The 27,595-nt window shown below is 46.9% G+C and overlaps 2 protein-coding genes across 2 annotated transcripts; one reads left to right on the top strand and one right to left on the bottom strand.

The window, feature by feature from the left end:
• The first annotated feature begins 1,544 nt into the window (after window positions 1–1,544).
• LOC310866352 (arrestin domain-containing protein 3-like) lies at window positions 1,545–26,083 on the top strand. The gene is made up of 7 exons (XM_083775962.1): window positions 1,545–1,742; window positions 4,549–4,674; window positions 4,925–4,985; window positions 5,223–5,370; window positions 19,722–19,824; window positions 20,234–20,505; window positions 25,877–26,083. The coding sequence occupies exons 1-7, from the start codon at window positions 1,592–1,594 to the stop codon at window positions 25,970–25,972; spliced, it is 957 nt and encodes a 318-aa protein (XP_083632088.1). The 5' UTR covers window positions 1,545–1,591; the 3' UTR covers window positions 25,973–26,083.
• On the bottom strand, window positions 22,187–23,452 carry LOC310867351 (E3 SUMO-protein ligase ZBED1-like). The gene is made up of 3 exons (XM_083777326.1): window positions 23,369–23,452; window positions 22,861–23,047; window positions 22,187–22,695 (listed from the first exon to the last, which is right to left on the bottom strand). The coding sequence occupies exons 2-3, from the start codon at window positions 22,963–22,965 to the stop codon at window positions 22,219–22,221; spliced, it is 582 nt and encodes a 193-aa protein (XP_083633452.1). The 5' UTR covers window positions 22,966–23,047; window positions 23,369–23,452; the 3' UTR covers window positions 22,187–22,218.
• Window positions 26,084–27,595: the final 1,512 nt, after the last annotated feature.

Genomic DNA, 27,595 nt, shown 5'->3' with positions numbered 1-27,595 from the left:
AACAGTTTGCAGAATTACAGTACATTTCAAGCACAAACTCAATACAAAGACTGTTAACTGTGAGTAGACGACCCAATTAAGCATTACACTTGTTTACAACAGGGACCACATTGTTCAATTCATCAAAACATTTAGAGACATACATAGACTAACACTATCACTATCACATTCCAGGTGACTAAAATGTGACTAAAACTAAGTGAAAACTATTCAAAAGACTATGACTAAAACTAAAATCGAAATTTGCTGCCTAAAACAACACTGGTCTTCAGTGTGTATTAATGTCCATTTGTGTGTCATCTGTGTCCAAATAAAGCTTTGTCAAAGAGAAGAGAGGGAAAAAAAGGAAAGGGGACGCACCCTCCAAGCACGGAGCATGCGCAGTGCCTCCAAGGCAATGTTGCCATGTCTGCTTAGTATAAGCGACTTTGGGCCTTTTTCTGTATAATTAGCTAGAAGATATTTGGGGACTTAATTGTTTCTAAAGTGCAGTTTGTTTATCTGGTCTTTGGTAGCCTATTTAATGTTTAAAAAAAATCACACATGTGTGATTGATTGATTGATTGATTGATTGATTGATTGATTGATTGATTGATTGATTGATTGATTGAAATATTTATTAACAGTTTGCAGAATTACAGTAGCCTACATTTCCAGCACAAACTCAATACAAAGACTGTTAACTGTGAGTGGACGACCCAATTAAGCATTACACTTGTTTACAACAGGGTCCACATTGTTCAATTCATCAAAACATTGAAGTGAGGGGCACTCTTATCAGGCCATATACATCATCATGTTTACGCAAAGTGTCCATTCATTGTCAATAGGCCTACTAGCGTTTAATGTTTGTTTTGGGACAAAGTTTGTGTTTATACATACACGCACCCTCAACGCTTAACATACGACCCTCAAAGATATAACACTTTTCTCTTTTAATTCGTTTCATTTTATAATTTTATAGCTTCATTGTATAATTTCCCTATGCTATAAAATAGGTCTAAAGTGCTGTTCTGTGTTTTGTGTGTGTGTGCGCGCGCGCGTGTGCGTGCGCGTGCGTTCGTGTACTTGTGCGGTGGCTTTCCTCTTCTTCTTCTTATCTATTTTCATAGACCAGGTTTACTTCCTTCCCTCTCCGAACCTGGCAACACCGATTCCAAAACATTGGTGGTGGTTTAAGGTAGCTAAGTGTATAGTAGCCTCGCAAGCAACAAACACACACACACACACACACACACACACACACACACACACGGTCACAGTGCGTGCGCGTTGCTCAGCGCTGTGTTTATGAATTAATCATGTCCATTTAAATGTTTGTATTACTGTTATACTAATTAAAGACATGACAGGACAGCTGCTGTCGCTCAGCAGCACAACACCACAGAGACTGTTGTTGTGTTTGTCTGTCTGTCCGACTGTGCTGTGACTTCGTGACGACCGCTTATCCGTGCTCGGGTCTCCGGGGGCAACAACAACAACAACAACGGGAGAGGTGTATAGCTCCCGACTTCCTCCCCTCTCCAGAGCGGTGACGACGCCACTAGGATAACTTTCAGTCTAAATAGTTTGTGTGAGAAAGACGGAGGAGATGTTTCAACAGACCCTGAGGAACTTCTCCATCAACCTGGACGCTCTGAACGAGAGGAACACCTGGACGGGAGGAGACCTGATGACCGGGCGGCTGACCTTCGACCTCACCAAGGACACCAAGGTGTCCTCCATAGTGCTCAGTGTCAGAGGTAAATGTTAGATCTGATATTTTGATCTATAAGATCTCCTCCACAGTGCTTACTGTCAGAGGTAAATGTAGATCTGATATTTTGATCTATAAGATCTCCTCCACAGTGCTCACTGTCAGAGGTAGCCCCTCTCGGAACCCTCCGTAAAGCTTTTCTGAAATTTGGATGTCACTTTACGTAGGGTCCCTGTGCGTTAGTGTGTTTTCATATTGAAATGATATAATGCGGACATAAATATCGTCGTTAACGTCATGTCTGCGTCGTTTGACGGCTTCTTTTCGTTTCAGTTATTCTGAATGTGTGAACTATAAGTACCTATACATACCGCTGCGAAATCTCCTGTGGCGCGGAAGCTGTTAAGTATTTTTATATCTTTGTTTGACCGATTTGGTCGCTTTGATTCTTGTTTATTTACCGTTTATTGTACCGCCTCCCGGTGTGCAGTTGGCTTGTGCCGGCTACGTCCCTGCCTCTGATCTGCTCTGTCATAGCTATAGCCGCTAGCCAGATAGGCGGTACAATGAGGTGTCAATAAACAAGGAAGGAAAAGAAGAATCAAAGCGACCAAATCGGTCAAACAAAGATTAAAAATACTTAACGGCTTGCACGCCACAGGAGATATTCGCAGCGGTATTTATAGGTACTTAAAGGTATATTCAGTGATTTCACTCAAAAAACCTTAGGTTTCGTTTTTGCCTTGGGACCCAAACTTTCGTCCAATCAGGATAGAGAGTCAAAAACGAAACCTAAGGTTTTTTGACCCCCAGGGGTTAACTGGGGACAGGGAGGAACTCCTTATATGGTCAGCACACTGTATAGTAGAGAGGATTATCACAACAAAACAAAAAAATAAGTGATATTTGAATTAAGTGAAATCACTGAATATACCTTTAAAGTTCACACATTCAGAAGCCCTCACACGAAAAAAAAGTCCTGAAAGAGCGCAGAAGGACTTATCCGAAGTTGTTTACGTTTATATATGTGTGCGTACCCGGTGGCAGGGTGGAGGTGGAATAGGACCCAATGCTCTGGGTCTAAAAAATGTCAGAAACTTCAGTACCATTGGGTTCTGCTTGTAGGGCTATGTCAGAGGTAATGTAGATCTGATATTTGATCTATAAGATCTCCACAGTGCTCGCCGACAGAGGTCATACAGATCTGATCTATATCCCATTCTATAACCTATAACCATCTACAACCATTTTCACATCGAGGTCCATTATTTATTTATTCATCATTTGAGCCAATTACAATTTACAATTTAGGCATTTAGCAGACGCTCTTAATCCAGAGCGACTTACATTTAAGCAAGAACAAAAGCATGGGAATACATCACATAAAAGCATTTATCATGAAACATGAGTAAGCTAAGAAAGTAACAATGGAATATCTATATAATGAAACTATACATACACTATACATATAAACTATACATATTTACTACTATGCTATACATATGTACTATGGCATGCTATGACTATATACAATACAATTATAGTGCTGTCTACATAACATGCTATAAGTCTGTGTCAAATGCTATCTAAGCCAACAGAAATGCTATCTAAGGGGCCACAGACCGACATTTGATGACACTTATCCCTAGCCATAGTTTGCAACACTAGATTGTTTTAAATAATGGGATGAATCTAGAGTTGCAATACCCTCCATTGACTCCCCATTCGTCCAAATAGCATTTCCGATCTGCTTGTATCGGAAGACTATAGGCCCTAATACTGTCCCCTGTGTGACTCCACATGTGGGGTATTCCCAATAAAGTTTAATGTTTGTCTTATCTAGACAAACATTAAAAAACGCCATTGACAATGGACACAGTTTAATGTTTGTTTTGTCAGTCACTGAGCAAATCGGCATATGATGTTATGTTATGATATTGCGGTGATGTAAGACGATATGGGTTTGGTAAAGCAACCCCTCACTTCACACGGGTGTGATTTTGTTTTCTTAACGGTTTTATGACATACATTTTCATTTATTTTTATTTTTATTTTTTATTTTAGGTTTTAGGTTTTATGACCTCAATTAAGGCTCATACATAGTCTGGAATTTCGGTGGTGGGGTGACCACCGAACTACAACATGACGTCACGAGCCACGGTGAAGAGCAAACCACCGCCACCGCTCCAGCCCTTCTCTCTGTTTTTACTCACCACCGCTCAACGTTATTTCAGCTCCGGTGGTCAGCTCACCACCGGAGCGGTGGTCACCTCATCACCGAAAATCCAGACTATGAATAGGCCTTTACACCCCAAAAACCTGAACTTTGAACATTCAGTGGATTTTCTGTGGTCTGAAGTTTTCTTTGGGGTTTAGAAGCCTTTTGAGCTACAATGAAAACAGGCAAAACAGTGAAAACAGTGACATCTGCTGGCAAATCCCATTGACATATATGGGATTTGCAGGGTCTTACATCACAAACAGCAGGAAAATCAGAGCACCTGTTTGAGCCAGAAAACCCCAGACCACAGAAAATCTACTGAATGTTAAAAGTTCATGTTTTTTGGGTGCACCCATTGAGATTAGATTAGATTCCAAAACCTTTTCTTTAATGTCACAATCCCTTTAATTTTCAGCTTTCTTTAGTTTTAACGATCAACCGAACATTCCACCACTGGCTCACAGGCAAAGCTTGTTTTCATTGGTTGGCTCACAGGCAAAGCTTGTTTTCATTGGTTGGCTCACAGGCAAAGCTTGTTTTCATTGGTTGGCTCACAGGCAAAGCTTGTTTTCATTGGTTGGCTCACAGGCAAAGCTTGTTTTCATTGGTTGGTGTGTTTGTTTTTTCACAGGCAAAGCTCACGTTCATTGGTCGACCAGCGGGGGAGGGGGAGGCAGGCGGAGACGGAGGAGACGTAACTTCAGCGCCAAACTGGAATTCTTCAACATCAAGAGCGCTCTGCTACAAGACGCTAGCGGTAAGGCTAACCCTGCTACAAGACACTAGCGGTAAGGCTAATGCTACAAGTCATAGAAATAGCATTTGTTGACCGCAGTGCAGTGCAGTGCAGTGCAGCGCAGCGCAGCGCAGTACAGTACAGTACAGTACAGTACAGTACAGTGCAGTGCAGTGCAGTGCAGCGCAGCGCAGCGCAGCGCAGCGCAGTGCAGTGCAGTAGGGCTGATGTCATTGCAGTAGGGCTGATGTCATTGTGTTCTACGTTGCAGTGACCACCAAACTCCAACCTGGGACCCACGTGTACCCGTTCTCCTGTCAGCTGCCCCAGGGGTGGGTACTGTGTGTGTGTGTGTGTGTGTGTGTGTGTGTACTTGTACTCTGTGTGTGTGTGTGTGTGTGTGTGTGTGTGTGTGTGTGTGTGTGTGTGCGTGTGCACGTGCACGTGGGAGCGTTCCTATATCTGTGAGTGCCAAAACGTCCTCACAACAAGTCCAGTGGAATTGATCTGATGAAATGTGTTTCCTGTTTCCAGGAACTAACTGACCCTGCTGTTTCCTGTGTGTACAGGAACTTCCCGTCGTCGTTCCGCGGCGTCCACGGTCAGATCTCGTACACGCTCAGCGTGTCCGTCTCGCGGCCCTGGCACCTCGCCAAGGACTTCGTCACGGAGTTCAACTTCGTCCACCACATCGACGCCAACCAGAGCGACATGCTGGTGAGTATACGCACCGCTGATTCTGGCAGCACGTTTAGATTTTAGTTTTAGTCATATAGTCTCTTGAATAGTTTTCACTTAGTTTTAGTCACACTGGAATGTTCTAGTGTTTAGTCTAGTTTTAGTCGACTAAATGTCATACGATTTTAGTCGACTAAATCTACAGGTGATTTAGTCGACTAAAATGTATTTTTGCGGGCCTTGTTGCCGTCATGACTTATTTTACACTTATTTTACACTCTACAAGCTCACAACGCGTCGCGCTGCGACGCGTTGTGAGCTTGTAGATCGGCTATTTTCAGCATGCAACCAAGTGTAAAATGACTTATACTGGATCTCTTGTCCACTAGTCCCTTCCTGACATTTTAGTCTAGTTTTTATTTGTTGACGAAATTGTCAGTATATTTAGTCTTAGTTTTAGTCACCATAGCATAGTTTTAATTTAGTTTCCATTTAGTTTTCTTCAGTGGAAAAAGGTAGTCGACGAACATTTTTCGTCTTAGTTTTAGTCGAGGAAAACAAGCACCGCTGATTCTGGCAGCACATTTAGATTTTAGTTTTAGTCATGGTCTCTTGAATAGTTTTCAATTTTTGTTTTAGTCACTGTTTTAGTCACCTGGAGTGTTTTAGTGGTGTCTAGTTTCAGTCGACTAAAATATCGATAAGAACCCGGCTCGATAAACCTGATCGATAAGGTGCTCGTTTATCAATCGAATGAGCTACTAAATAGCGGGTATATGCGCGTGACATCATCACCAAACCCGGAAGTTATGCAGGAATGCATAACTTAGACTTAGACATAACTTAGACTTACAGCTCGTTACGTAGACGGCACTAGAATTGCATTTTATGTAGTCACAGCACTTTATAGTACACATGTATATTTTATAATTAAGCAAATATTACACGAGGTGTGGGTTAACGTGATTATTGCCACGACGACAGGGATGCGGTCAGGAACGAGACGTCGTCGAGTGTTCCGCAAGCATTACTGAAGTGGCAATAATCACGTTAAAGGAGAATTCCATACTAAAAGGCTTTCTTACCTTTCTTTGTAGTTGTTACGTCCCCACCAAAGAGGTCCAGGTGTTATTTTGTGCAAAAGCTCCTTATTGGCTATTTCCCCTACCATGAGCCCTAAATGAATTGCATTTAATTGATTGGGTGTTGTGCTAATTTGCTTATTTCCATCGCTCAAAAGTATAATTTCTTTGTATATATCCTCTCTTCATAATGTAAATAATATCCCAAGCGGCACACTTTACTACTTCTTTCAATGGAAATAAGCGAACTAGCATAACACCCCTTAGCCCCATTCAATTCCCATTCAATGCAATGCAATTCATTGAGGGCTTATGGTAGGGAAAATAGCCAATAAGGAGTTTTTGCACAGAAAAACACCTGGACCTCTTTGGTGGGGACGTAACGACTACAAAGAAAGGTAAGAAAGATAAGAAAGCATTCTAGCATGGAATTGTCCTTTAACCCACGCCCTCAAGTGTAATATTGCAATTCTACCACAGTTACCCTACAGTTAAACTAAGACAATCGCTGAAATAATATATATTTTTAATGACAGATGTAGTCACTACGACCACAAATGTCCCCAAGAAACTAGCTATAGCCTAGCCACCGAGTTTGCTACGTATAGCGCTCTGGGAGAACAGAGCAGCTGAATTCTTTGTTTTTATTGAGTGGTGAACGGTGCTGGTTTAACCCACGGCTATAGAAGGCTGTTTCAACCAATCAGATTGCTTCCTCGAAACGACCTGTGGTAGAATTCATAATATAGCATAGTATGTATAGCTGACATAGATACTCCACTGTTACGTTCTTAGTTTATACATGATTCATGATAACTACTTTTTATATTATGTGATGTATGCCATGCTTTTGTTTTTGCTTTAATGTAAGTCGTTCTGGATCAAGAGCGTCTGCTAAATGCCTAAATTGTAAATTGTAATACCTACTGAGTGGCAAAAAACTACTTTCTGGCCTTGACAGCCCATACACCCACACAGAAAAGTCCTATCCGATTGCATTAAACAACATTAAACAATGTTAAACTCGTTTTGCATGTTGCTTTGCCACTCGATGGGCCATTCACTTTAAGCATGCTCATATACCCTCTATAAAAACTAAGCTACGATGACTAAAAGTAAGACTAAATATAATGTCAATTTCCCAACAAACAAATAGCGAAACTAGTTGATCTACAAGCTCTCAACGCGTCGCTTGGCAGAGCTTGTAGATTCGCTATTTTATAAATGGGTCTTATCTTATTTTTTTGCCACAATGTGTGTTCTGAAATAGGCATGGAAAGGTACCATTATTTATTCATCATTTGAACCACGGACCACCATCTGATGACATTTAGCGTCTCAGACGCTACGCTTTTGTGTCTCGAAACCAACACGGTTAGGAGCTGCCTTGTGCCCTACAGAGACGCGTGGTTTGTTTCCATTGTGTTTTGCATGACTGGGGTTCCCCCCCGTGCGTTCGATAAAGTTTGTCATTGGAGGTAAGTTGAAGTGACAGACTGTACTCGCATTGAGGGTGTCTTTCGCCCCGCCGCTGCTGCTGGCGTGCGTTCTGTAGAAACAACGAAGTGTTTCTGTGAGCAGCTCGCACGTGAGTAACCTATACTTTCTACTGTTTGACAACGTGTGTTGTGCTAACGTGAGCTAACGAGAGTGTACTTCGCTCCACCGCTATCGTTGTAGCTGGAATCTGGGTAGTATATTTATTACTTTATACTGTTCTTTGACAACGTGTGTTTTGAACCAGCGCCGCTGCGCGCTGTGTTTGTGCTGCTAACGTGAGCAACGAGAGTGTACTGCGCTCCACCGCTATCGTTGTAGCTGGGATCTGGATAGTATATTTATTACTTTCTACCGTTGTTTGACAACGTGTGTTTTGAACCAGCGCCGCTGCGCGCTGTGTTTGTGCTGCTAACGTGAGCAACGAGAGTGTACTGCACTCCACCGCTATCGTTGTAGCTGGGATCTGGATAGTATATGTATTACTTTCTACCGTTGTTTGACAACGTGTGTTTTGAACCAGCGCCGCTGCGCGCTGTGTTTGTGCTGCTAACGTGAGCAACGAGAGTGTACTGCGCTCCACCGCTATCGTTGTAGCTGGATACTACTGGGTTTACTGTCCCGTTTAAAAGTTACGATCCTGACACGCACAGAGTAACTTGCGCTCTGCCGTTTACCACTGCCTGCCAGTGCCACCGGTTGTATTTGGTTAATCCATTCAACGCCGAGGGCTGATTTGATTTATTTCTTATTAATTGCCCTGTTCTACTTATGCATTAATATAGGCTTGAGAGTGCCTTACGCTCTGCGGCCTGCCACCGTATTTCAGCAAGGGCTGCTACGTTGTGGTTATTTTTTGGTTGTATTTCATTCAACGCCGAGGGCTGATTTGATTTATTTCTTATTAATCGCCCTGTTCTATTTTGGCATTAATATAGGCTTAAGAGTGCCTTACGCTCTGCAGCCTGCCACCGTATTTCAGCAAGGGCTGCTACGTTGTGGTTATTTTTTGGTTGTATTTGAACTCATTCAACGCCGAGGGCTGATTTGATTTATTTCTTATTAATTGCCCTGTTCTACTTTTGCATTAATATAGGCTTGAGAGTGCCTTACGCTCTGCAGCCTGCCACCGTATTTCCGCAAGGGCTGCTACGTTGTGGTTATTTTTTGGTTGTATTTCATTCAACGCCGAGGGCTGAGTTGATTTATTTCTTATGAATCGCCCCGTTCTATTTTTGCATTAATATAGGCTTAAGAGTGCCTTACGCTCTGCGGCCTGCCACCGTATTTCAGCAGGGGCTGCTACGGTGTGAATACTTAATTATTTAATTATTTAACTCATTCAGTGCCGTTACGGTGTAGTGCCCATATAGGCATTAAAAGAGTGTTCTTCGCTCCAATGCCTGCTGCCGTGGTTCAGCGTGGGAGACTACTGTCACGTACAGTCATCTAACATAAGCATTGAGAGTGTATTTCGCTCCACCGCTCTCCATCATGAACAGCATCTGTACTGAATGCTCAGCCTTACTGAGTCTGGAAGATGGCCATGATATGTGCCCGAGCTGCCTTGGCATCGCCCATCTAAGACAGGCACTGACAGAGGAGGCCTGTACCAACTGTGCCAGCATGCCCTATGCGGTGAGGATTGCGAGGCTTGCTGCAGTGGAGAATTTCTTTAACGACACAGCTTGCCCAGTAATGCCCACCCTGAGCCCGGTGGGTGATCCCCGTAAGCGCAAGGGTGTGGGGGCAACGCCCAAGGGCTCAAAGTAGCCACTGTGGTTAAAGAAGCCACTGTCACCAGAGATGACCCCTTGGCTCACAAGGTGGACACGTTGGCCTCTTGAGTTTGCATAGATTAAGGCCCTCCTGCTCAATCTGCAGCCTGGTGTTCCTACCGCCGATACTCTGGCTTCAGTGCCTCGGCACCGGGGCAGAGATGACCACAATGGTCATGCCAGGGAGAACAGAGAGCGGGATGAAGATGCCATTTCCATCGCAGCCTCTGACTCCCTCTTCACTAGCGTTGATGCAGATCTTGATGATCTGGGAGAGGACGACGGGGGGGCACACTCGCCCCACCGCTCAGAGACGAGCTCTCTTGGGCCGGAGGGGGATGCTGCCCAGATTCCTGGGCACGACCTTTCTGTAACCAAGCAGGCCATCCTGGTGGCCTTGTCACGGCTGGGGCTTGACACCCCTGAGAATACGGCCCCAGTGCAAAATGCCTTTTTTAAGGGCACTGGTCAGCCTACGTCATTCAATGTGCCGCCCTCGGCAGATTTCATAAAGGAGCTCCAGTCGTGTTGGGGGGATCCGAAGTCGAAGCTCCACTTCGCACAGGACTGCAGGGCCTTGTTGGCCATGGGGGATGCGGCCACATTGGGTTTGGACCACATGCCTCTAATTGGTGAGACCGTTGCCTCCCTGGTAGTGTCCCCAGACGAGGCCCTCAGGCCTGATGCTCGTTGTCCACGAGCGCAGTGCAGAGTCACGGACGATTTCCTGACAAAGAGCTACGACACAGCAGCTCGTATGGCACGTCTCGGCAACTCCCTTTCCCATCTTGTCCTGGCCCTATCCCAGTCTCTCCAGACGGCGGGGGCTGATGCCCCGACACAGAGCCTGAGCGACGTTTCCCTCAGGACCTTTGCCTATATGACCAGGGAACTTGGCAGATTGATGTCCACTCTGACCATGGCCCGTCGCCAGGTATGGCTCGCCCAGGCCCCATTGTCGAGCAGATGTAGAGATTCGCTCCTCAAGCTGCCCGTCGTTCCAGGGGCGGTGTTTGGGCCCGCAGCTCAAGAAGCCCTGGAGCGTGGTGTTCAGGCGAGGAAGTCCAGGAAGCAGTATGCAGACCTGCGTCAGGGATCTGTCAGGTCTGCGTCCCGGGCTGGCAGATACTCGGCTCCTTCCTACCCAGCAGCGGGTGCTAGACGTTCCTCGGGAGGCAGGGATTCCTTCCCTCGGCAGGACCGACCCCAACAGAACCCCCCGCAGGCCTCCTTTCGGGCACCCACAGGCAGGGCGCCTAGGCGGGGGGCCTCTAACAGGCGTTTCTCCGGACCATCTAAGGCCCGGGGGAGTCGGACGTGACCCCCCGGACCCAGGCCCCAGCAGGTTCACCCCACAACATCTCAGCCGCTGGGAAGCCTTAACCACAGACCCCTGGGTGCTAGCGACGCTATCCATGGGCTACAGGATTCAGTTCAGATGTCGGCCCCCGCCATTCAACGGGGTAAGAATGACCGTGGTCGACGACCCACTGAGGTCTCAAGCCCTCAGTCGGGAAATTACAGAGCTCCTACAAAAGGGAGCCATAGAGTGTGTACCTGGTGCAGCTCAACTAAGAGGGTACTACTCCTTTTACTTTCTAGTTCCAAAAAAGGATGGCAGGCTTCGGCCGATCCTCGACCTCAGGCGGTTAAACCAGCACCTGAAGGTGTTTTCTTTTCGGATGCTGCGCACGGTGGACGTTCTCCAGTCCGTGTCAGCGAACGACTGGTTCACGAGCATCGACCTGAAAGATGCTTATTTCCACGTGCCAGTGGCACCACACCACAGACAGTTCCTTCGCTTTGCCTTCATGGGGCAGGCTTACCAATTCCGGGTGCTCCCGTTCGGTCTCTCTCTCTCCCCCCGGGTCTTCACCAGGTGCATGGCAGCGGCACTTGCCCCACTACAAGCCAGAGGTATGCGGATCCTTCCATACCTGGACGATTGGCTCCTGGCCGCCTCGAGTCGAGAGAGGGTGCTCTGCGACACGTCTGCCCTGCTGGACCATGTGGCACAGCTGGGACTCACGGTGAATTTCACCAAGAGCGCTCTGACTCCTCGTCAGGACGTGGTATTCATTGGCATTGCCATCAACTCTGTCTCAATGAGAGCTTGCCCCTCCCCGCAGTGGGTGGACAGCATCCTGGAGCTTGTCTCCCGTGTCCAAGGGGGTACAAGGTTGACGTATGGCCTGCTACTCCGGTTGCTAGGCATGCTGACGGCTGCATCCACAATCGTGCCCCTGGGACTCCTTTCTTTGTGCCCCCTACAGATGTGGACCAGCGCCTTGGGCCTCGACCCCAAGAGGCACCAGAAGAGGCTGGTGAGTACATCCAGCCAGTGCCGGCGGTTGCTGGATCCTTGGAAAAAGCGGCAAGACCTTTGCCGCGGTGTCGTCTTGGGCTCAATACCCTCCTGCCGGGAGGTTATTGTGACGGATGCGTCCCTCTCAGGCTGGGGGGCCGTGTGGGAACACAGAACTGTCAGAGGGACCTGGGACCCTCGGCGGAGGCAGCAGCACATAAATGTACTCGAGCTCCGCACAGTGTGGCTTGCCCTCAGGCATTTTCTTCCTTCCCTAGAAGGGAAACATGTCCTTGTCCGGACAGACAATACGTCAACTGTCTACCATATAAACCATCAGGGAGGCGTCAGATCCGAGCAGTCTCTGCAGGAGGCCCAGAGACTCCTTCGGTGGGCGTTCCCTCGCTTGGCGAGTCTCAGAGCGGTGCATCTCCCAGGGCTGAACAACCAGGCTGCAGACCTGCTTTCACGTGGATGCCCTCCTCCGGGGGAGTGGAGGCTGAATCCCTCAGTGGTTCGGGAGATATGGAAGAGGTTCGGGAAAGCTGGAGTGGACCTGTTCGCCTCGAGCGCGTCGACGCACTGTCCTCAGTGGTTCTCCCAGTCCGAACCATCCAGCCCGTTGGGGCAGGACGCACTGGCCCACCCCTGGCCTCGGTACTGTCTGCTGTACGCGTTCCCTCCACTCCCACTACTCAAGCTCACGCTGCACAGGATCGCCACAGACGGGCACACAGTGCTGCTGGTGGCACCATACTGGCCTGGGAGGGTTTGGTTCCCCATGGTCCAGCAACTTCTAGACGGGACGCCTTGGCCTCTGCCGTCGAGGCAGGATCTCCTCTCAGGTAGGGGGCCGCATCTGGCACCCCCGTCCGGACCAACTTCAGCTCCATGTCTGGCCCCTGAAGGGCCGGACCTCCTACTGAACTCCTGTGATCAGGCAGTTATCCACACCATGCTCAGCGCTAGGGCGCCCTCCACTAGAGCGCTTTATGCGAACAGATGGAAGCTGTTCTGTGGCTGGTGTGAGGAACAATGTGTGGACCCAGCCACGTGCTCTGTCCCGGTGCTGCTCCGCTACCTGCAGACGCTGCTGGATAAGAGTCTTCAGCCCAATACAGTGAAAGTGTATCTGGCCGCCATTTCAGCCCGGCATGTGCCAGTCGACGGGCGTACCCTGTGGTCTCACCCATGGGTGGGTAGCTTCCTGAAAGGGGCCGTTAGGTTGCACCCCCCACACGTCACCCGAGTGCCTTCATGGGATTTGCCTATGGTGCTGGAAGCCCTGTGTTCGGCACCTTTCGAGCCACTGGAGCGAGCTGACCTCAAGTGGTTATCAGTCAAGACTGCCTTCCTCCTCGCCATCACATCCGCCAAGTGGGGAGCTCCATGCCCTGTCAGTAGCTAGCGAGTGTGTTAGGTGGGCTGCGGACGGATCTGGGGTCACACTGTGGCCCAACCCCTCTTTTCTCCCCAAGAGGATCTCAGCCTTTCACGTCAACCAGCCAGTCAGGTTGGCGGCTTTCACCTCGCAGCCGGGAGCGGAGGGGCTATTCCCTGCCGCTGGGTTGTGCCCCATCCGGGCCCTGAGGCAGTACATCGCCAGGACGACAGGCCTTCGGAAGTCAGACGCCCTCTTCCTGTGCTATGGAGGACACAGAAAGGGGTGTGCCGTCTCTAAACAACGGCTTTCCCACTGGGTGGTGGACGCCGTTTTACAGGCCTACAAGCACCGGGGGCTGCCGGCTCCCCCTGTCAGGTGCCACTCAACTCGGAGTGTCTCCACCTCCTGGGCCGCGTTGAGGGGTGTCCCGCTGGCCGATATCTGTGCCGCAGCGACATGGGCCTCTCCGTGCACGTTTGCCCGCTTCTACAGGGTGAATGTGACCGCCCCTCACCCTGTGGCGACGGCAGTGCTGTCCGCCTCTTCAACCTGCAACTGAGGTTCGGTGAGTGCAGGTTCCTCGTGACCATGTTGGTATGAGTCATCCAGGTGTTGAAAACACCGCCCCTCTGGCGGTCAGTAGGTATGAAATAGAACGCAAGTTATCTATATAACTATGGTTCTATGAATACCGGATGACCGCCATAGTTCATTGTCACTCAGAATCCTGACGAAAAGATTTCATGAGGATGATCCCTGTGGACTGAGCACCTATATCCATGGCTCACGCCCACAGGTGGTCACGAGTGACAGTGTTGGTATTAATATTCGACCAATGCGCGAGCGCGTGATGCATATCCAGGTGTTGAAAACACCGCCCCTCTGGCGGTCATCCGGTATTCATAGAACCATAGTTATATAGATAACTTGCGATTTTGCGTGTCTTAAGTAACAGGTCTTATTCCCTAACTTGAGTAAACTAAAGACCTGGAGGCGTGATCAATGCCATTTGGCTATTCTGAGTGGCCAAAGAGCATTGACCACGCCTCCAGGTCTTTAGTTTACTCAAGTTAGGGAATAAGACCTGGTACTTAAGACACGCAAAATACAGCCCTTAGACTCTCAGAGCCAAAACTAAAGAATATTTTGTTGTTGTTGGATGAGATTTTGTCCACAATTCCATGCTGTATTGATGTTGGTACTATACCATTTGGGTCCAATTTGAACAAAACATTTTTTGATATTATATTTTGATATTATTTATTTTATATATACAATTTACAATTTAGGCATTTAGCAGACGCTCTTAATCCAGAGCATGATAAATGCTATGTATATATGTATAGTTTATATGTATAGTTTCATTATATAGATATTCCACTGTTACTTTCTTAGCTTACGCATGTTTCATGATAAATGCTTTTTATGTGATTTTATGTTTGATGCTTTTTTGTTCAAACATAAAATCACATAAAAAGCATTTATCATGAAACATGCGTAAGCTAAGAAAGTAACAGTGGAATATCTATATAATGAAACTATACATATAAACTATACATATATACTACTATGCTATACATATGTACTATGGCGTGCTATGACTACATACAATGGAATTATAGTGCGGTCTACATAACATGCTATAAGTCTGTATCAGATGCTATCTAAGGGGGGTAGGGTAAGTGCTATAAATTGTTATGTTGTGTGATACTATGCATGTTAAGGGATGTCATTGCGGGGCCTGGCCAAGAGGGGGCACAGTTACACCAGGTTAGGTCAAGGTAGCCAGTAGAAAGCTCAGAATAATTAGAACTTAAAATCTCCCCAAAATGAGCGAGCTGTGATGTATATATATTTTTATCCCAAGATTTTGTAACCCATTTTTCACCCCTGTGTCAATCATCTAATGTGATCCTGGGCTCTACACCCCCTCCACCAACCTAGTCCCCATATATGGGGGACAAGGGGAGACCAACCTAGTCCCCATATATGGGGGACATGGGGAGACCAACCTAGTCCCCATATATGGGGGACAAGGGGAGACCAACCTAGTCCCCATATATGGGGGACAAGGGGAGAGCAACGGACTTGAACTCATGCTTCCTTCATGCCTGAGTGTCCAAGTTGCTCCTTTACACCTGACAGGGGGGAGTTTCCCTGGTTGGACGTAGCGCGTGGAAGGAACACGTTATTCCAACCAGTTCCTTTCCCCTCCATCAGGCGCCCCGGCTGGCCAGGGGGAGGCAGTATAGAGACCAGTTCCTTTCCCCTCCATCAGGCGCCCCGGCTGGCCATGGGGAGGCAGTATAGAGACCAGTTCCTTTCCCCTACCACCAGGCGCCCCGGCTGGCCAGGGGGAGGCAGTATAGAGATTAGTTCCTTCTTTCCCCTCCATCAGGCGCCCCGGCTGGCCAGGGGGAGGCAGTTTAGAGACCAGTTCCTTTCCCCTCCATCAGGCGCCCCGGCTGGCCAGGGGGAGGCAGTATAGAGACCAGTTCCTTTCCCCTCCATCAGGCGCCCCGGCTGGCCAGGGGGAGGCAGTATAGAGACCAGTTCCTTTCCCCTCCATCAGGCGCCCCGGCTGGCCAGGGGGAGGCAGTATAGAGACCAGTTCCTTTCCCCTCCATCAGGCGCCCCGGCTGGCCAGGGGGAGGCAGTATAGAGACCAGTTCCTTTCCCCTCCATCAGGCGCCCCGGCTGGCCAGGGGGAGGCAGTATAGAGACCAGTTCCTTTCCCCTCCATCAGGCGCCCCGGCTGGCCAGGGGGAGGCAGTTTGATCTCTGTGGTGATTTTAATTTGTTTATTTGGATCCCCAGTAGCTACTAACTTAGCAGCAGAGCTACTCTTCCTGGGGTCCACACATAAAATACATTACAATTACATCATATGAAATACATTTTACAAGACTGTAAGAAAAACAGTTAAAAAACAATAAAAAAAATACAACTAAATATAAAACAAGTGACTAATAAATATAACATCGCAACCATGAATACAATTTCATTTTGAGTAGCCTAAACCGTTAAAGTACGAAATATTTTTAAACGGTGTTCAATGTGACCATCATCAAAAGCAAGTGACATGAGATATTTCTTTAAAGGGATTGTGACATTAAAAAAAAGGTTTTGGAATTGTTCTTATTTTTTTTAGGTTTTCTAATCTCAATTGCACCCAAAAAACATGAACTTTTAACATTCAGTAGATTTTCTGTGATCTGGGGTTTTCTGGCTCAAACAGGTGCTCTGATTTGCCGGCAGTAAGTGATGTAAGACCCTGCAAATCCCATATATTATGTCAATGGGATTTGCCAGCAGATGTCACTGTTTTCACTGTGTTGCCTGTTTTCATTGTAGCTCAAAAGGCTTTCAAACCCCAAAGAAAACTTCAGACCACAGAAAATCCACTGAATGTTAAAAGTTCAGGTTTTTTGGGTGTAATTGAGGTCATAAAACCTAAAAGAAAAAAAGAAAAAGAAAAAGAAATGAAAATGAATGTCATAAAACCTTTAACTTATTTTATTTTTAAATATGATTTACTTGTTGATGTTTGTCCCCTCCCAGGCTCCCCTAGCAGGCTGTATATGACTCTGTGGCAGTGTTGCTTTTGGCAGCAATGTTTGATTTTAGTTTTAGTCATAGTCTTTTGAAAAGTTTTCATTTAGTTTTAGTCACATTTTAGTCACATGTAATGTGTTTAGTGTGTTTAGTCTAGTTTTAGTCGACTAAATGTCATACGATTTTAGTCGACTAAATCTACAGTTGATTTAGTCGACTAAAATGTGTTTTGACAGGCCTTGATGTCGTTGTAATGACATATTTTACACTTTGGTTGCATGCTGAAAATAGCAGATATACAATCTGAGATTGTAGATCTGCTATTTTCAGCATGCAACCCAGCATAAAACTGGATCTCTTGTCCACTAGTCCCTTCCTAAAATTTTAGTCTAGTTTTTATTTGTTGACGAAATTGTCAGTATATTTAGTCTTAGTTTTAGTCATCATAGATTCGTTTTTATTTAGTTTTTATTTAGTTTTAGTCAGTGAAAAAAGGTAGCCGACGAACATTTTTCATCTTAGTTTTAGTCGACGAAAACAACACTGCTCTGTGGTGATGCTTGCCCCCTCCCAGGCATAGCAGGCTGTATATATAGCCCAACACACACACCGGGTGCGCAGCGACGCGGCACAGGCGTTGTGCCGCGCGGCATTCACCTGTGAAAAAAATCGAACGGTGGCGTTTCTATCGGAGCGGCAGGGCGAGGCGCCGTGAACGCGCCGGTGTGCGATAGGTTCATTGAACCGAGGCGGGCGGCTGTTTTTTCTTTCAACAATGTATTTATTATTTTCCTTTTTTACACACACACACAACTGACAATACAAACATACAAAAAACAACAATGAACATTACAAGACAATTACTGGTTTAATCAGACCAGTGTGTGTCCAGTGGAAACCTCGTATGAATCTGATCTCAGGTCAGAATGGGTTAAAGAAAGTAAAACAACAATAACCAAAAAAAAACAAAAAAAACAACAACAACAGCACTACTCCTCTTCAGCTCCATCCATTAACCCATTCTGACCTGAGATCAGATTCATACGAGGTTTCCACTGGACACACACTGGTCTGATTAACCCATTCTGACCTGAGATCAGATTCATACGAGGTTTCCACTGGACACACACTGGTCTGATTAACCCATTCTGACCTGAGATCAGATTCATACGAGGTTTCCACTGGACACACACTGGTCTGATTAACCCATTCTGACCCGAGATCAGATTCATACGAGGTTTCCACTGGACACACACACTGTGGTCTGATTAAGAATGTATGCAATCTTTTCCAAAGGTAAACATCATACTATAATTCTAACAATGTCTGTCTGTGTGTGTGTGTCTGTCTGTCAGTCAGAAACACCGCCGTAGCTCCTCAATGCCGGCACCAATCACTCCCACTTTTCACACAGGCATTGACCATATGCATGCGGAGGGCGTTTTTTTTTAATGATTATTAATTAATTGATTAGTCAATTACAAACGCACCCGGGCGCAGTACCCCCCATGGCCACAAGGGGGGGGGGGGGGGGGGGGGGGGGCAAATATCTCACAACGGGTAAGGACTAGTTAACATAATTCCTTGAACCACTGTGTAATACTTGGTTTGGTCTGGTCTCTTCCAGGTCAATGCTATCATTCTCTTAGCTTGTAAAATACATATCTATAAATATTTGTTCATTACTCTTTATCTTGTGCATGTCCCTCTGGGTATATAGACCGAGCAGGAAGAACTTTGGTTCTGGTACAATATTTATTGACAACATCTTCTGTATTTCCTTCCCCCGACCTTCCCCCAAAACTCCATCAATTTTTTGGACAGGACCATAGACGGTGTTGTTTTCGTCGACTAAAACTAAGACGAAAAATGTTCGTCGACTACCTTTTTTCCCTGCCAAAAACTACATAGAAACTAAATGAAAACTAAGCTACGATGACTCAAACTAAGACTAAATATACTGACAATTTCGTCGACAAATTAAAACTAGACTAAAATGTTAGGAAGGGACTAGTGGACAAGAGATCCAGTATAAGTCATTTTACACTTGGTTGCATGCTGAAAATAGCTGATCTACAAGCTCAGCTATTTTCAGCAAGTGTAAAAACACTTCACAAAATAAATTTTAGTCGACTAAACAAGTAAGACGCGCAAACGCGTGAAGCGAACGCAGCTTGTGTGTGTGTGGTTGTGTGTGTGTGTGTGTGTGTGTGTGTGTGTGTGTGTGTGCGCGTGTGCGTGTGCGTGTGTGTGTGTGTGTGTGTGTGTGTGCTACAGCTGCGCCCTGTGTGTGTGTGTGCTACAGCTGCGCCCTCTGGTGGCGGGCGGGTGGTGTAACAGTGGGACAGACACACACACAGACACACACACAGACACACACACACACAGACATTCAGCCCTTGCTGTCATAGTAAGTGGCTCACTGCGTTCGCAATCAACTGTAAATTTAGTCGACTAAAATCTTTTGACATTTAGTCGACTAAAACTATAGACTAACACTAAGACATTCCAGGTGACTAAAATGTGACTAAAACTAAATGAGGTTTCAGTCCAAAGACTATGACTAAACTAAAATAGACATTTGCTGCCAAAAACAACACTGGACCATAGACAGTGGAACAAGGCGGGCGGCTGTTTTGACGCGCGTGGCGTTCACAGACGGTGTGTGTTGGGCTTATAACTCTGTGATGTTTGTGTCGTGTGTGTGTGTGTGTGTGTGTGTGTGTGTGTGTGTGTGTGTGTGTGTGTGTGTGTGTGTGTGTGTGTGTGTGTGTGTGTGCCCCCACTAGGCTCCCCTCGCCGGCTCCAACAGCATGACCCTGTGCTGCCTGTGGTGTGCGTCCGGGCCAATCACCATGACCGTCAGACTGGAGAGGAAGGCCTTCGTTCCAGGTACGACCAGGAGGGATCGATTGATCGATTGATTGATTGATTGATTGTGTTATTCAGTTTGTATAATGGCTACGGTTAAAGTTGCTTTAACGCATTCTGACCTGAGATCAGATTCATACGAGGTTTCCACTGGACACACACTGGTCTGATTATAACCCATTCTGACCTGAGATCAGATTCAAAAAATGTCAGTCGTTCTTCGATTTTTCAAAAAATTGCAGACCTACAAGCTCGTAGCGCGCCACTCGGTGGTGCGCTATGAGCTTGTATATCTGCTATTTCTCAGGTCAGAATGGGTTAATCAGACCAGTGTGTGTGTCCAGTTGGAAACCTCGTATGAATCTGATCTCAGGTAAAAAAAAAACGAAATCTGAAAATGTGCTTCGTGTCAAACTCCAACACCAACCAGGCGAGACGGTGAAGATCGCGTGCCAGTTCGGCAACGGCTCGTCGCGCACGGCCACGGCCAAGGCGTGCCTGTCGCAGAAGCAGGCGTTCTACACGCACAACAAGAGCAGCAAGCGCGTCCTGTCAAAGCCGCTGGCCGCGGCGCAGGGCCCCGCCGTCCGGCCGCGCACCCACGAGGACGACGGCGCCGCCGACATCCTGCTGGGCATCCCGCCGTCCGTCGGCTACACCGTCTCCAACTGCAGCATCCTGGAGGTGTCCTACTGCATCACGGTAAGGCCTCCCGTAGTCTACTGCATCACGGTAAGGCCTCCCGTAGTCTACTGCATCACGGTAAGGCCTCCTGTAGTCTACTGCATCACGGTAAGGCCTCCTGTAGTCTACGGTAAGGCCTCCTGTAGTCTACTGCATCACGGTAAGGCCTCCTGTAGTCTACTGCATCACGGTAAGGCCTCCCGTAGTCTACTGCATCACGGTAAGGCCTCCCGTAGTCTACTGCATCACGGTAAGGCCTCCTGTAGTCTACTGCATCACGGTAAGGCCTCCCGTAGTCTACTGCATCACGGTAAGGCCTCCCGTAGTCTACTGCATCACGGTAAGGCCTCCCGTAGTCTACTGCATCACGGTAAGGCCTCCTGGAGTCTACTGCATCACGGTAAGTCCTCCTGTAGTCTACGGTAAGGCCTCCTGTAGTCTACGGTAAGGCCTCCTGTAGTCTACTGCATCACGGTAAGGCCTCCTGTAGTCTACTGCATCACGGTAAGGCCTCCTGTAGTCTACGGTAAGGCCTCCTGTAGTCTACGGTAAGGCCTCCTGTAGTCTACTGCATCACGGTAAGGCCTCCTGTAGTCTACTGCATCACGGTAAGGCCTCCTGTAGTCTACGGTAAGGCCTCCTGTAGTCTACTGCATCACGGTAAGGCCTCCTGTAGTCTACTGCATCACGGTAAGGCCTCCTGTAGTCTACGGTAAGGCCTCCCGTAGTCTACTGCATCACGGTAAGGCCTCCCGTAGTCTACTGCATCACGGTAAGGCCTCCTGTAGTCTACGGTAAGGCCTCCTGTAGTCTACGGTAAGGCCTCCTGTAGTCTACGGTAAGGCCTCCTGTAGTCTACTGCATCACGGTAAGGCCTCCTGTAGTCTACTGCATCACGGTAAGGCCTCCTGTAGTCTACGGTAAGGCCTCCTGTAGTCTACTGCATCACGGTAAGGCCTCCTGTAGTCTACTGCATCACGGTAAGGCCTCCTGTAGTCTACGGTAAGGCCTCCTGTAGTCTACGGTAAGGCCTCCTGTAGTCTACGGTAAGGCCTCCTGTAGTCCTACTGCATCACGGTAAGGCCTCCTGTAGTCTACTGCATCACGGTAAGGCCTCCTGTAGTCTACGGTAAGGCCTCCTGTAGTCTAAGGTAAGGCCTCCTGTAGTCTACTGCATCACGGTAAGGCCTCCTGTAGTCTGCATCACTGTAGGAGTTTTAAACTAAGTTGTCGGCAAGTCATCAGATCGTTATCTATTTCACACTGCAGGAGTCTTTTATTTTATTTTATCGGCTGTCATTATATCTTTGTGGCTTTCACACTAAACGATTGATCGCCGACTAGGGATCCCACACTGCAAGAGTTCACCAAGCTGCGATCCAGACCCGATACAACTTGAACTCTGCCGAAGGCATTGCAAATATGTGTGCGCTACCTAAATAATGACCAGAAGTAAATCCTTGAACGGGCCACGTGGCCCATTAGACCAGGAGCCCTATCATAATTGGTAATGAAAATATAATAATGTTCAATACGATGTACGTGTGTTATACATTGTTTATTCAGTTAAACACGAATAACCATAAACACGTTACCATACAGGCAATTTGAAACAGTGGGTGCAAGAACAACCCCCTTTTCTGGGATATGACATTAATTAAACTGTAAACCTAGAGGTGATGAAGAACTGTTTACAGTCAGTAGCTTTGTGACATGACTTGAGTCCAACCTCTACCTCTCCTTCTTCCACCAGTCACTCAGACACACCAGCTTGATCACATTGTCTGGTGACAAACTAGATCTCTTTTTCTGTACAATGTGGCCTGCTAAAGAGAACAGTCTCTCGCATGGGACAGTTGTGGCAGGAGTCCCCAAGTACTTCTGGGCAATGTGGGCCATCTTACCATAAACAGCAGTGTGCTCTGACCACCACTTCAGTGGACACTGATCTAAACTGGCACTGGGCTCTACCTTGTACCTCTCTACAACATTGTCTACTACTGGTATCTCGTCTTCTGACTCTGACTCTGATCCCATCAGCAGTAGGGCTGTCTTCTTTTGAGGTGGCTCAGGGTTCTCCTCCCTGGGCGGCTGCAGAGCAGGTTCTTCTGCCCTCACCAAGTCACTCAGCTTTCCCCACACTGGCTCCCTCTCTGCTTTGGGCAGGCATTTGAGATCTTTGAAGCGTGGGTCCAGAGCAGTGGCCACCTTTTGATGAAAAATAAAATAAAGATTGATGGATGTTAGAAAATGTAACTTTCAAAATCCTCCATATTTCTTCATGACTCATTCATCTATCCATTTATCAATCTACTGGCTTAACAGTCTATAATGGTCAGACAATACAGTTATCTTCTGGTCAGTGTCACATACCTTCAGCCATTCCAGGTTTGTTTTCTCCCTCCGCTGGTTGAGGTCTTTGATGAAGGCAGTCTTGAAGCGCACAATGTAGGCAGGATCATCATCAGAGATCTTCATTGCTCGCAGGAGATGACACAGGGCAGGTAAAACGACAGAGCAGGAGACATATTTTTCCCCACCAAGGAGCTCAGTGACGTACCTACACACACACACACACACACACACACACACACACACACACACACACACACACACACACACACATTAAGAGGGGTGAATTGACACCAAAAACGACGCTACAATGTCACAGCAGGACACGCACACACACACACACACACACACACACACACACACACACACACACATGCACAGTTGCGCACACACACACACACACACACACACACACACACACACACACACACACACACAGTGACAGCCCCAAACACACAGCACAGCCCCACACACACACACACACACACACACACACACACACACAGAGCACAGCACAACACACACTTACTTGCATGGCTCCAGCAGTTTCTCCAGCTTTGCCAACTTCTCATATTCAGCATGTGTTGGGAGGGCCAGCTTGTGGGTCTGCTGAGCCAGCGCCGCGTGCACTGCGTCTCTGTTGCGCCTCAGTGCGATCATCGCTAGGGTTGAATTCCAGCGTGTTGGAACGTCTTGCACGAGTGACTCCTGGTCTTGTTCAAGGGATGCTTGCTGGGCATTCAGCTTGTCTGAGTTAGCCGGACTGTGTTTGAAATGTCCGACCACTTTTCGACACTTGGCCAGTAGGCTACACCATCAAAACCACCATCCCGAAGTGACATTACAACGGCCCTCTGTACAAGATGAGCAACGCAGGGCAAGTGCTCAAATGGTAATATTCTCCCTGCTGCTATCATGTTGGGAGCGCTGTCGGTTCCAATGGTGGTGATTTTTTCAGCTATGTGTGAGGGGTGGGACCTTAGGACCTGGGAGATATAAACAGGATGTAGTGGAACCAGGCCACACGCGCTTACCCCTGGAAAAACCACTCTCTTCCCATCCAGTGTCATGCAGGAAGTGCAGTGCAGGTTGTGGGCCAACACTGGGGTCTCCTATTCCTTCTCCCACTGTACCTCCATCGGTACTGGGGCTTCCCATTCCCTCTCCCACTGTACCTCCAGTGGGGCGTCCCAATCCCAACCCTGGGGCTTCCTATTCCCTGTCCTACTGTACCTCCATCGGTACTGGGGTTTCCTATTCCCTCTCCTACTGTACCTCCAGTGGGGCGTCCCACCCCTCACATATGCCCCACTGATTAGCGACGTCGAGAAACTGTCTGGCACGCGCTTCTGCAAAGTGACACTCCTCCGTTTTAATCACACCTGACGTTATAGGAGAGACAAAGTAGATCAGAATAAGTTTGCTATTAATAGGAAACTTACAATTAGCAGGCTGGCGTTGTTGGGGCTAGCTAGCAAACGTATAATGCTGGCTGGTGGTAAAATAAATCAATCGATCCCTGATAACGTTAGCTAAAGCTGTGTAAATGTTAGGCTGAATTAGCGATATTACATGCCGCGGTGGGGTTGGTTTCAGGTTGGATATTCAGCCAGGATGGCTGGGTATCCAGCCCGAGACCAACTTCACCGTGGTAAATTAATTTAAATTACATAACGTACCTAAGGCGAACGAGTGAAGTTCCCAGCTGACATCGATGAGGTGTACAGTAACGCCAAGGTAGTTGTCGTTTTTGACAGATGTCCAATGGTCCCCAGTCAGTGCTACACACACGCCGCCCCGGCCAACTTTTCATCTTTCGCAGCTTTCTCTGCGGCGTACTGGTCATGGATTATCCTTGTGATAGTTCGTCTCGCAGGTAGTTTGTAAGATGGGTCGCCTGTGGCCGCCTGGAGAAGAAGCTCGAGCCCATCATCTTCAACCACACTGATAGGCCGGCAGTTGATGGCAATCCACTGAGCTAGGAGGTTAGTTAGCTTGGCTGATAAAGTTGGGCTGACGGGCTTGCCACGGTTGCACTCCAACATTGTAGTTCGACGAACACTTTTCCCCGGAGCCATATTAGTGCTTGGCCCGCCGGCAGCTTCGCTATCATCAACCAACGCAAAGGGATGCTTGTGCGTTAGGTGATACTTCAGACTTGAAGAACTCCTACAGTAAGCCATTTCTGCTTTGCACAGGGTACAAACCACCTTGTTCTTGTGGAGGTTTCCATTGGGAAGCTTCTTGTAAAGAAATTTCCCCTGAAGCAAACCCGTGTTCACAGCGTCCTGCATGCTGACGTTTGATGTGGCACGCCGCACTGTTCATTAATTTCACCCGTGTCCGGTTAGGTTTGTTACCGCCCCGCTCTCAGAGTAATTTATTTCACCTTGTCCCTGTTAGGTTAGGAATTCTCCCTCCCACAGAGTAATTCCGCCAGGTAAAACTATCAAAGTGAAATTCCTAGCTTGCTCGCTTTATGCAGTCAATGCAGACCCAGCTCCCAGACCCAACTTTGAGAATAGATTAATGCCGATATTGTTTTTGACGCGCGATAATATTCTCGCAGCACGAATATATATATATATATATATATATATATATATATATATATATATATATACTGTATAGGCAGCGGCTACAGCATTTGTTTTTTCATTCCAATTAATTTTGACATACACGTGCAGGATGCAGAGAGAGAGAGATCTCTCTGTTTCGATAAGTGCTTTATAAATACAATTTACTTACTTACTTACTCTCTCTCTCCTGTAGATGGTGCTGTTTCACAAGACGTCTAACATGTGCTCTCTCTCTCTCTCTCTCTCTCTCTCTCTCTCTCTGTAATGTAATGTAAAGTGAATGTCTCTCTCTCTCTAGGCAATGTAATGTAAAGTGAATGTCTCTCTCTCTCTCTATGTAATGTAATGTAAAGTGAATGTCTCTCTCTCTCTATGTAATGTAATGTAAAGTGAATGTCTCTCTCTCTCTAGGTAATGTAATGTAAAGTGAATGTCTCTCTCTCTCTCTCTCTCTCCAGGTGAGTGTGGGCGTGAAGGCGTCTCCAGACCTCGTGGTTCTGTTTCCCATCGTCATCTGCGACACTCCTCCCTACGTGGCCCCGCCTCCGTATTAATGACCCCACCTCCGTATTAATGACCCCGCCCCCGAGGTTCCAGTTGGACAGGGAACGTGATTGGTTGGTTAAAAAAACAAACAAAGAAACATATCACTTTACTTTTTATGTATGGAGACTTCATTCCCATCGAGGGCGGTGATGACAGGAGGAACGTATAGGCGGCATCACGACGACTCAAGGTGCGTTTTGGGAGTCGCCAAAAACAATCGATTCACTCGAATATCGTGATTTTTACAGCCACCATTTTGTTTTTTTATTCGTTCAGAATTGATTTTCTTCAACATGTCAGAAAGACTGAAAGATCTGTCTTCATTGAAGTGGGATTCAAACCTTTCATAGTTTATATCGTTTAATTGTTGTGAAAACGCACAGAATCTCGGCAAAATATTGCAATCCACAACCGCCCGCAATCCACGCGTGGTTGATGCGGGTGACGCTGGTCTCTGGTGGGGAGCTGCTGAAAGGAGAGGTCTCACAGCTCATAATCACCATGCAGTATTTTGTTGTCATACAACATGCTATGAACATGTCATACAACATGCTATGAACATGACCACTACCATTTATACCTGTGTGTGTGTGGGGGGGGGGGGGGGGATTTGTGTTTATCAAAAAATATATATATTTAAAAAATATATAAAATATAAAAAGATATATATAGGAATCATTTAACTGGAATTTCCTTTCCGAGTTTGAATCATTATTTCGGTAATTTAGCAGTTTACGTTGTTCAGTCAACATAGTGACTATTTTAGCCGAAAAGGTATGGGCTGAAGCATAAAGCTTATTTTGCCCACATTTTAACATAATAAGAAATAATAATAATCATTAATCATTGGTGCTTCAACCCAGCGTTTTATAGCTCTGGTCTATAGTGTCACTACATGTTGGTGCTTCAACCCATCGTAGCGTACCTCCAGGTTGTACAGGGTTAGGGTTAGCAGGTTTGGATCGTAGTGTAGCATAGCTCCAGGTTGTACAGGGTTAGGGTTAGCATGTTAGCGTCATAGCGTAGCTCCAGGTTGTAAGAGGACCAGAGCCCAGCGTTGTACAACTCCAGGAATTATTCCGCTGTCACTTTTCAATGATTTTGTTACTACTTTAACGCGAGGAAGCTGTTACTTTATGTGTCAATCTAAAGTGTCCGCGGTCTGGACATATCTTTATTTTACTGTATTGTTGTTTTTAAATAGTATTCTGTCAAGTTGTTTTTTGTAATCAATCTATTCAAAAGTAATTTAAAACCACATGCTAAAGCTAATTGTGTGCTAAAGCTTAATTGTGTGTTCAAGCTAACTACGTGCTAAAGCTAACTGCTTGCTAAAGCTAACCGCGTGCTAAAGCTGCTCATTCGTGCCTGTCCAGAGTTGTTGTTGTCATCGGGAGGAAACCTTCCGAATCCATATTTTTATATTTAAGTTTTAACAGCGTGCACCGCTCAGTTAACACAGGTGTGATTTTTACTCGTAAGTGAATGCCTTAAACCGTATCACTGCCACCTGGTGGACGCAGATGCCAGCGCTTGACTGCCGACCCGGATCTACTTGGTTTTAGTGTGATGCACGTCCGGTTTGGGCGTCCATTTTAGATGCTAAATAATTAGCGCCAATGCTAGCGAGC

This window comes from Protomyctophum parallelum, assembly GCF_964188405.1.
Source record: "Protomyctophum parallelum genome assembly, chromosome: 11".
Lineage (NCBI taxonomy): Eukaryota > Metazoa > Chordata > Actinopteri > Myctophiformes > Myctophidae > Protomyctophum > Protomyctophum parallelum.
The sequence above is the reverse complement of the archived record's forward strand: the minus strand, read 5'-3'. Positions and strand labels throughout refer to the sequence as shown.

What these genes read in the sequence shown, in the direction of transcription:
- LOC310866352 (XM_083775962.1), top strand. Translation starts at nt 1,592, where the DNA reads ATGTTTCAACAGACCCTGAGGAACTTCTCCATCAACCTGGACGCTCTG. An exon ending in TCTGCTACAAGACGCTAGCG is followed by an intron (nt 4,675 to 4,924) that starts GTAAGGCTAACC and finishes TCTACGTTGCAG; the next exon opens with TGACCACCAAACTCCAACCT. An exon ending in GAGGAAGGCCTTCGTTCCAG is followed by an intron (nt 19,825 to 20,233) that starts GTACGACCAGGA and finishes AACACCAACCAG; the next exon opens with GCGAGACGGTGAAGATCGCG.
- LOC310867351 (XM_083777326.1), bottom strand. Translation starts at nt 22,965, where the DNA reads ATGAAGATCTCTGATGATGATCCTGCCTACATTGTGCGCTTCAAGACT. An exon ending in CAAACCTGGAATGGCTGAAG is followed by an intron (nt 22,696 to 22,860) that starts GTATGTGACACT and finishes TTTCATCAAAAG; the next exon opens with GTGGCCACTGCTCTGGACCC.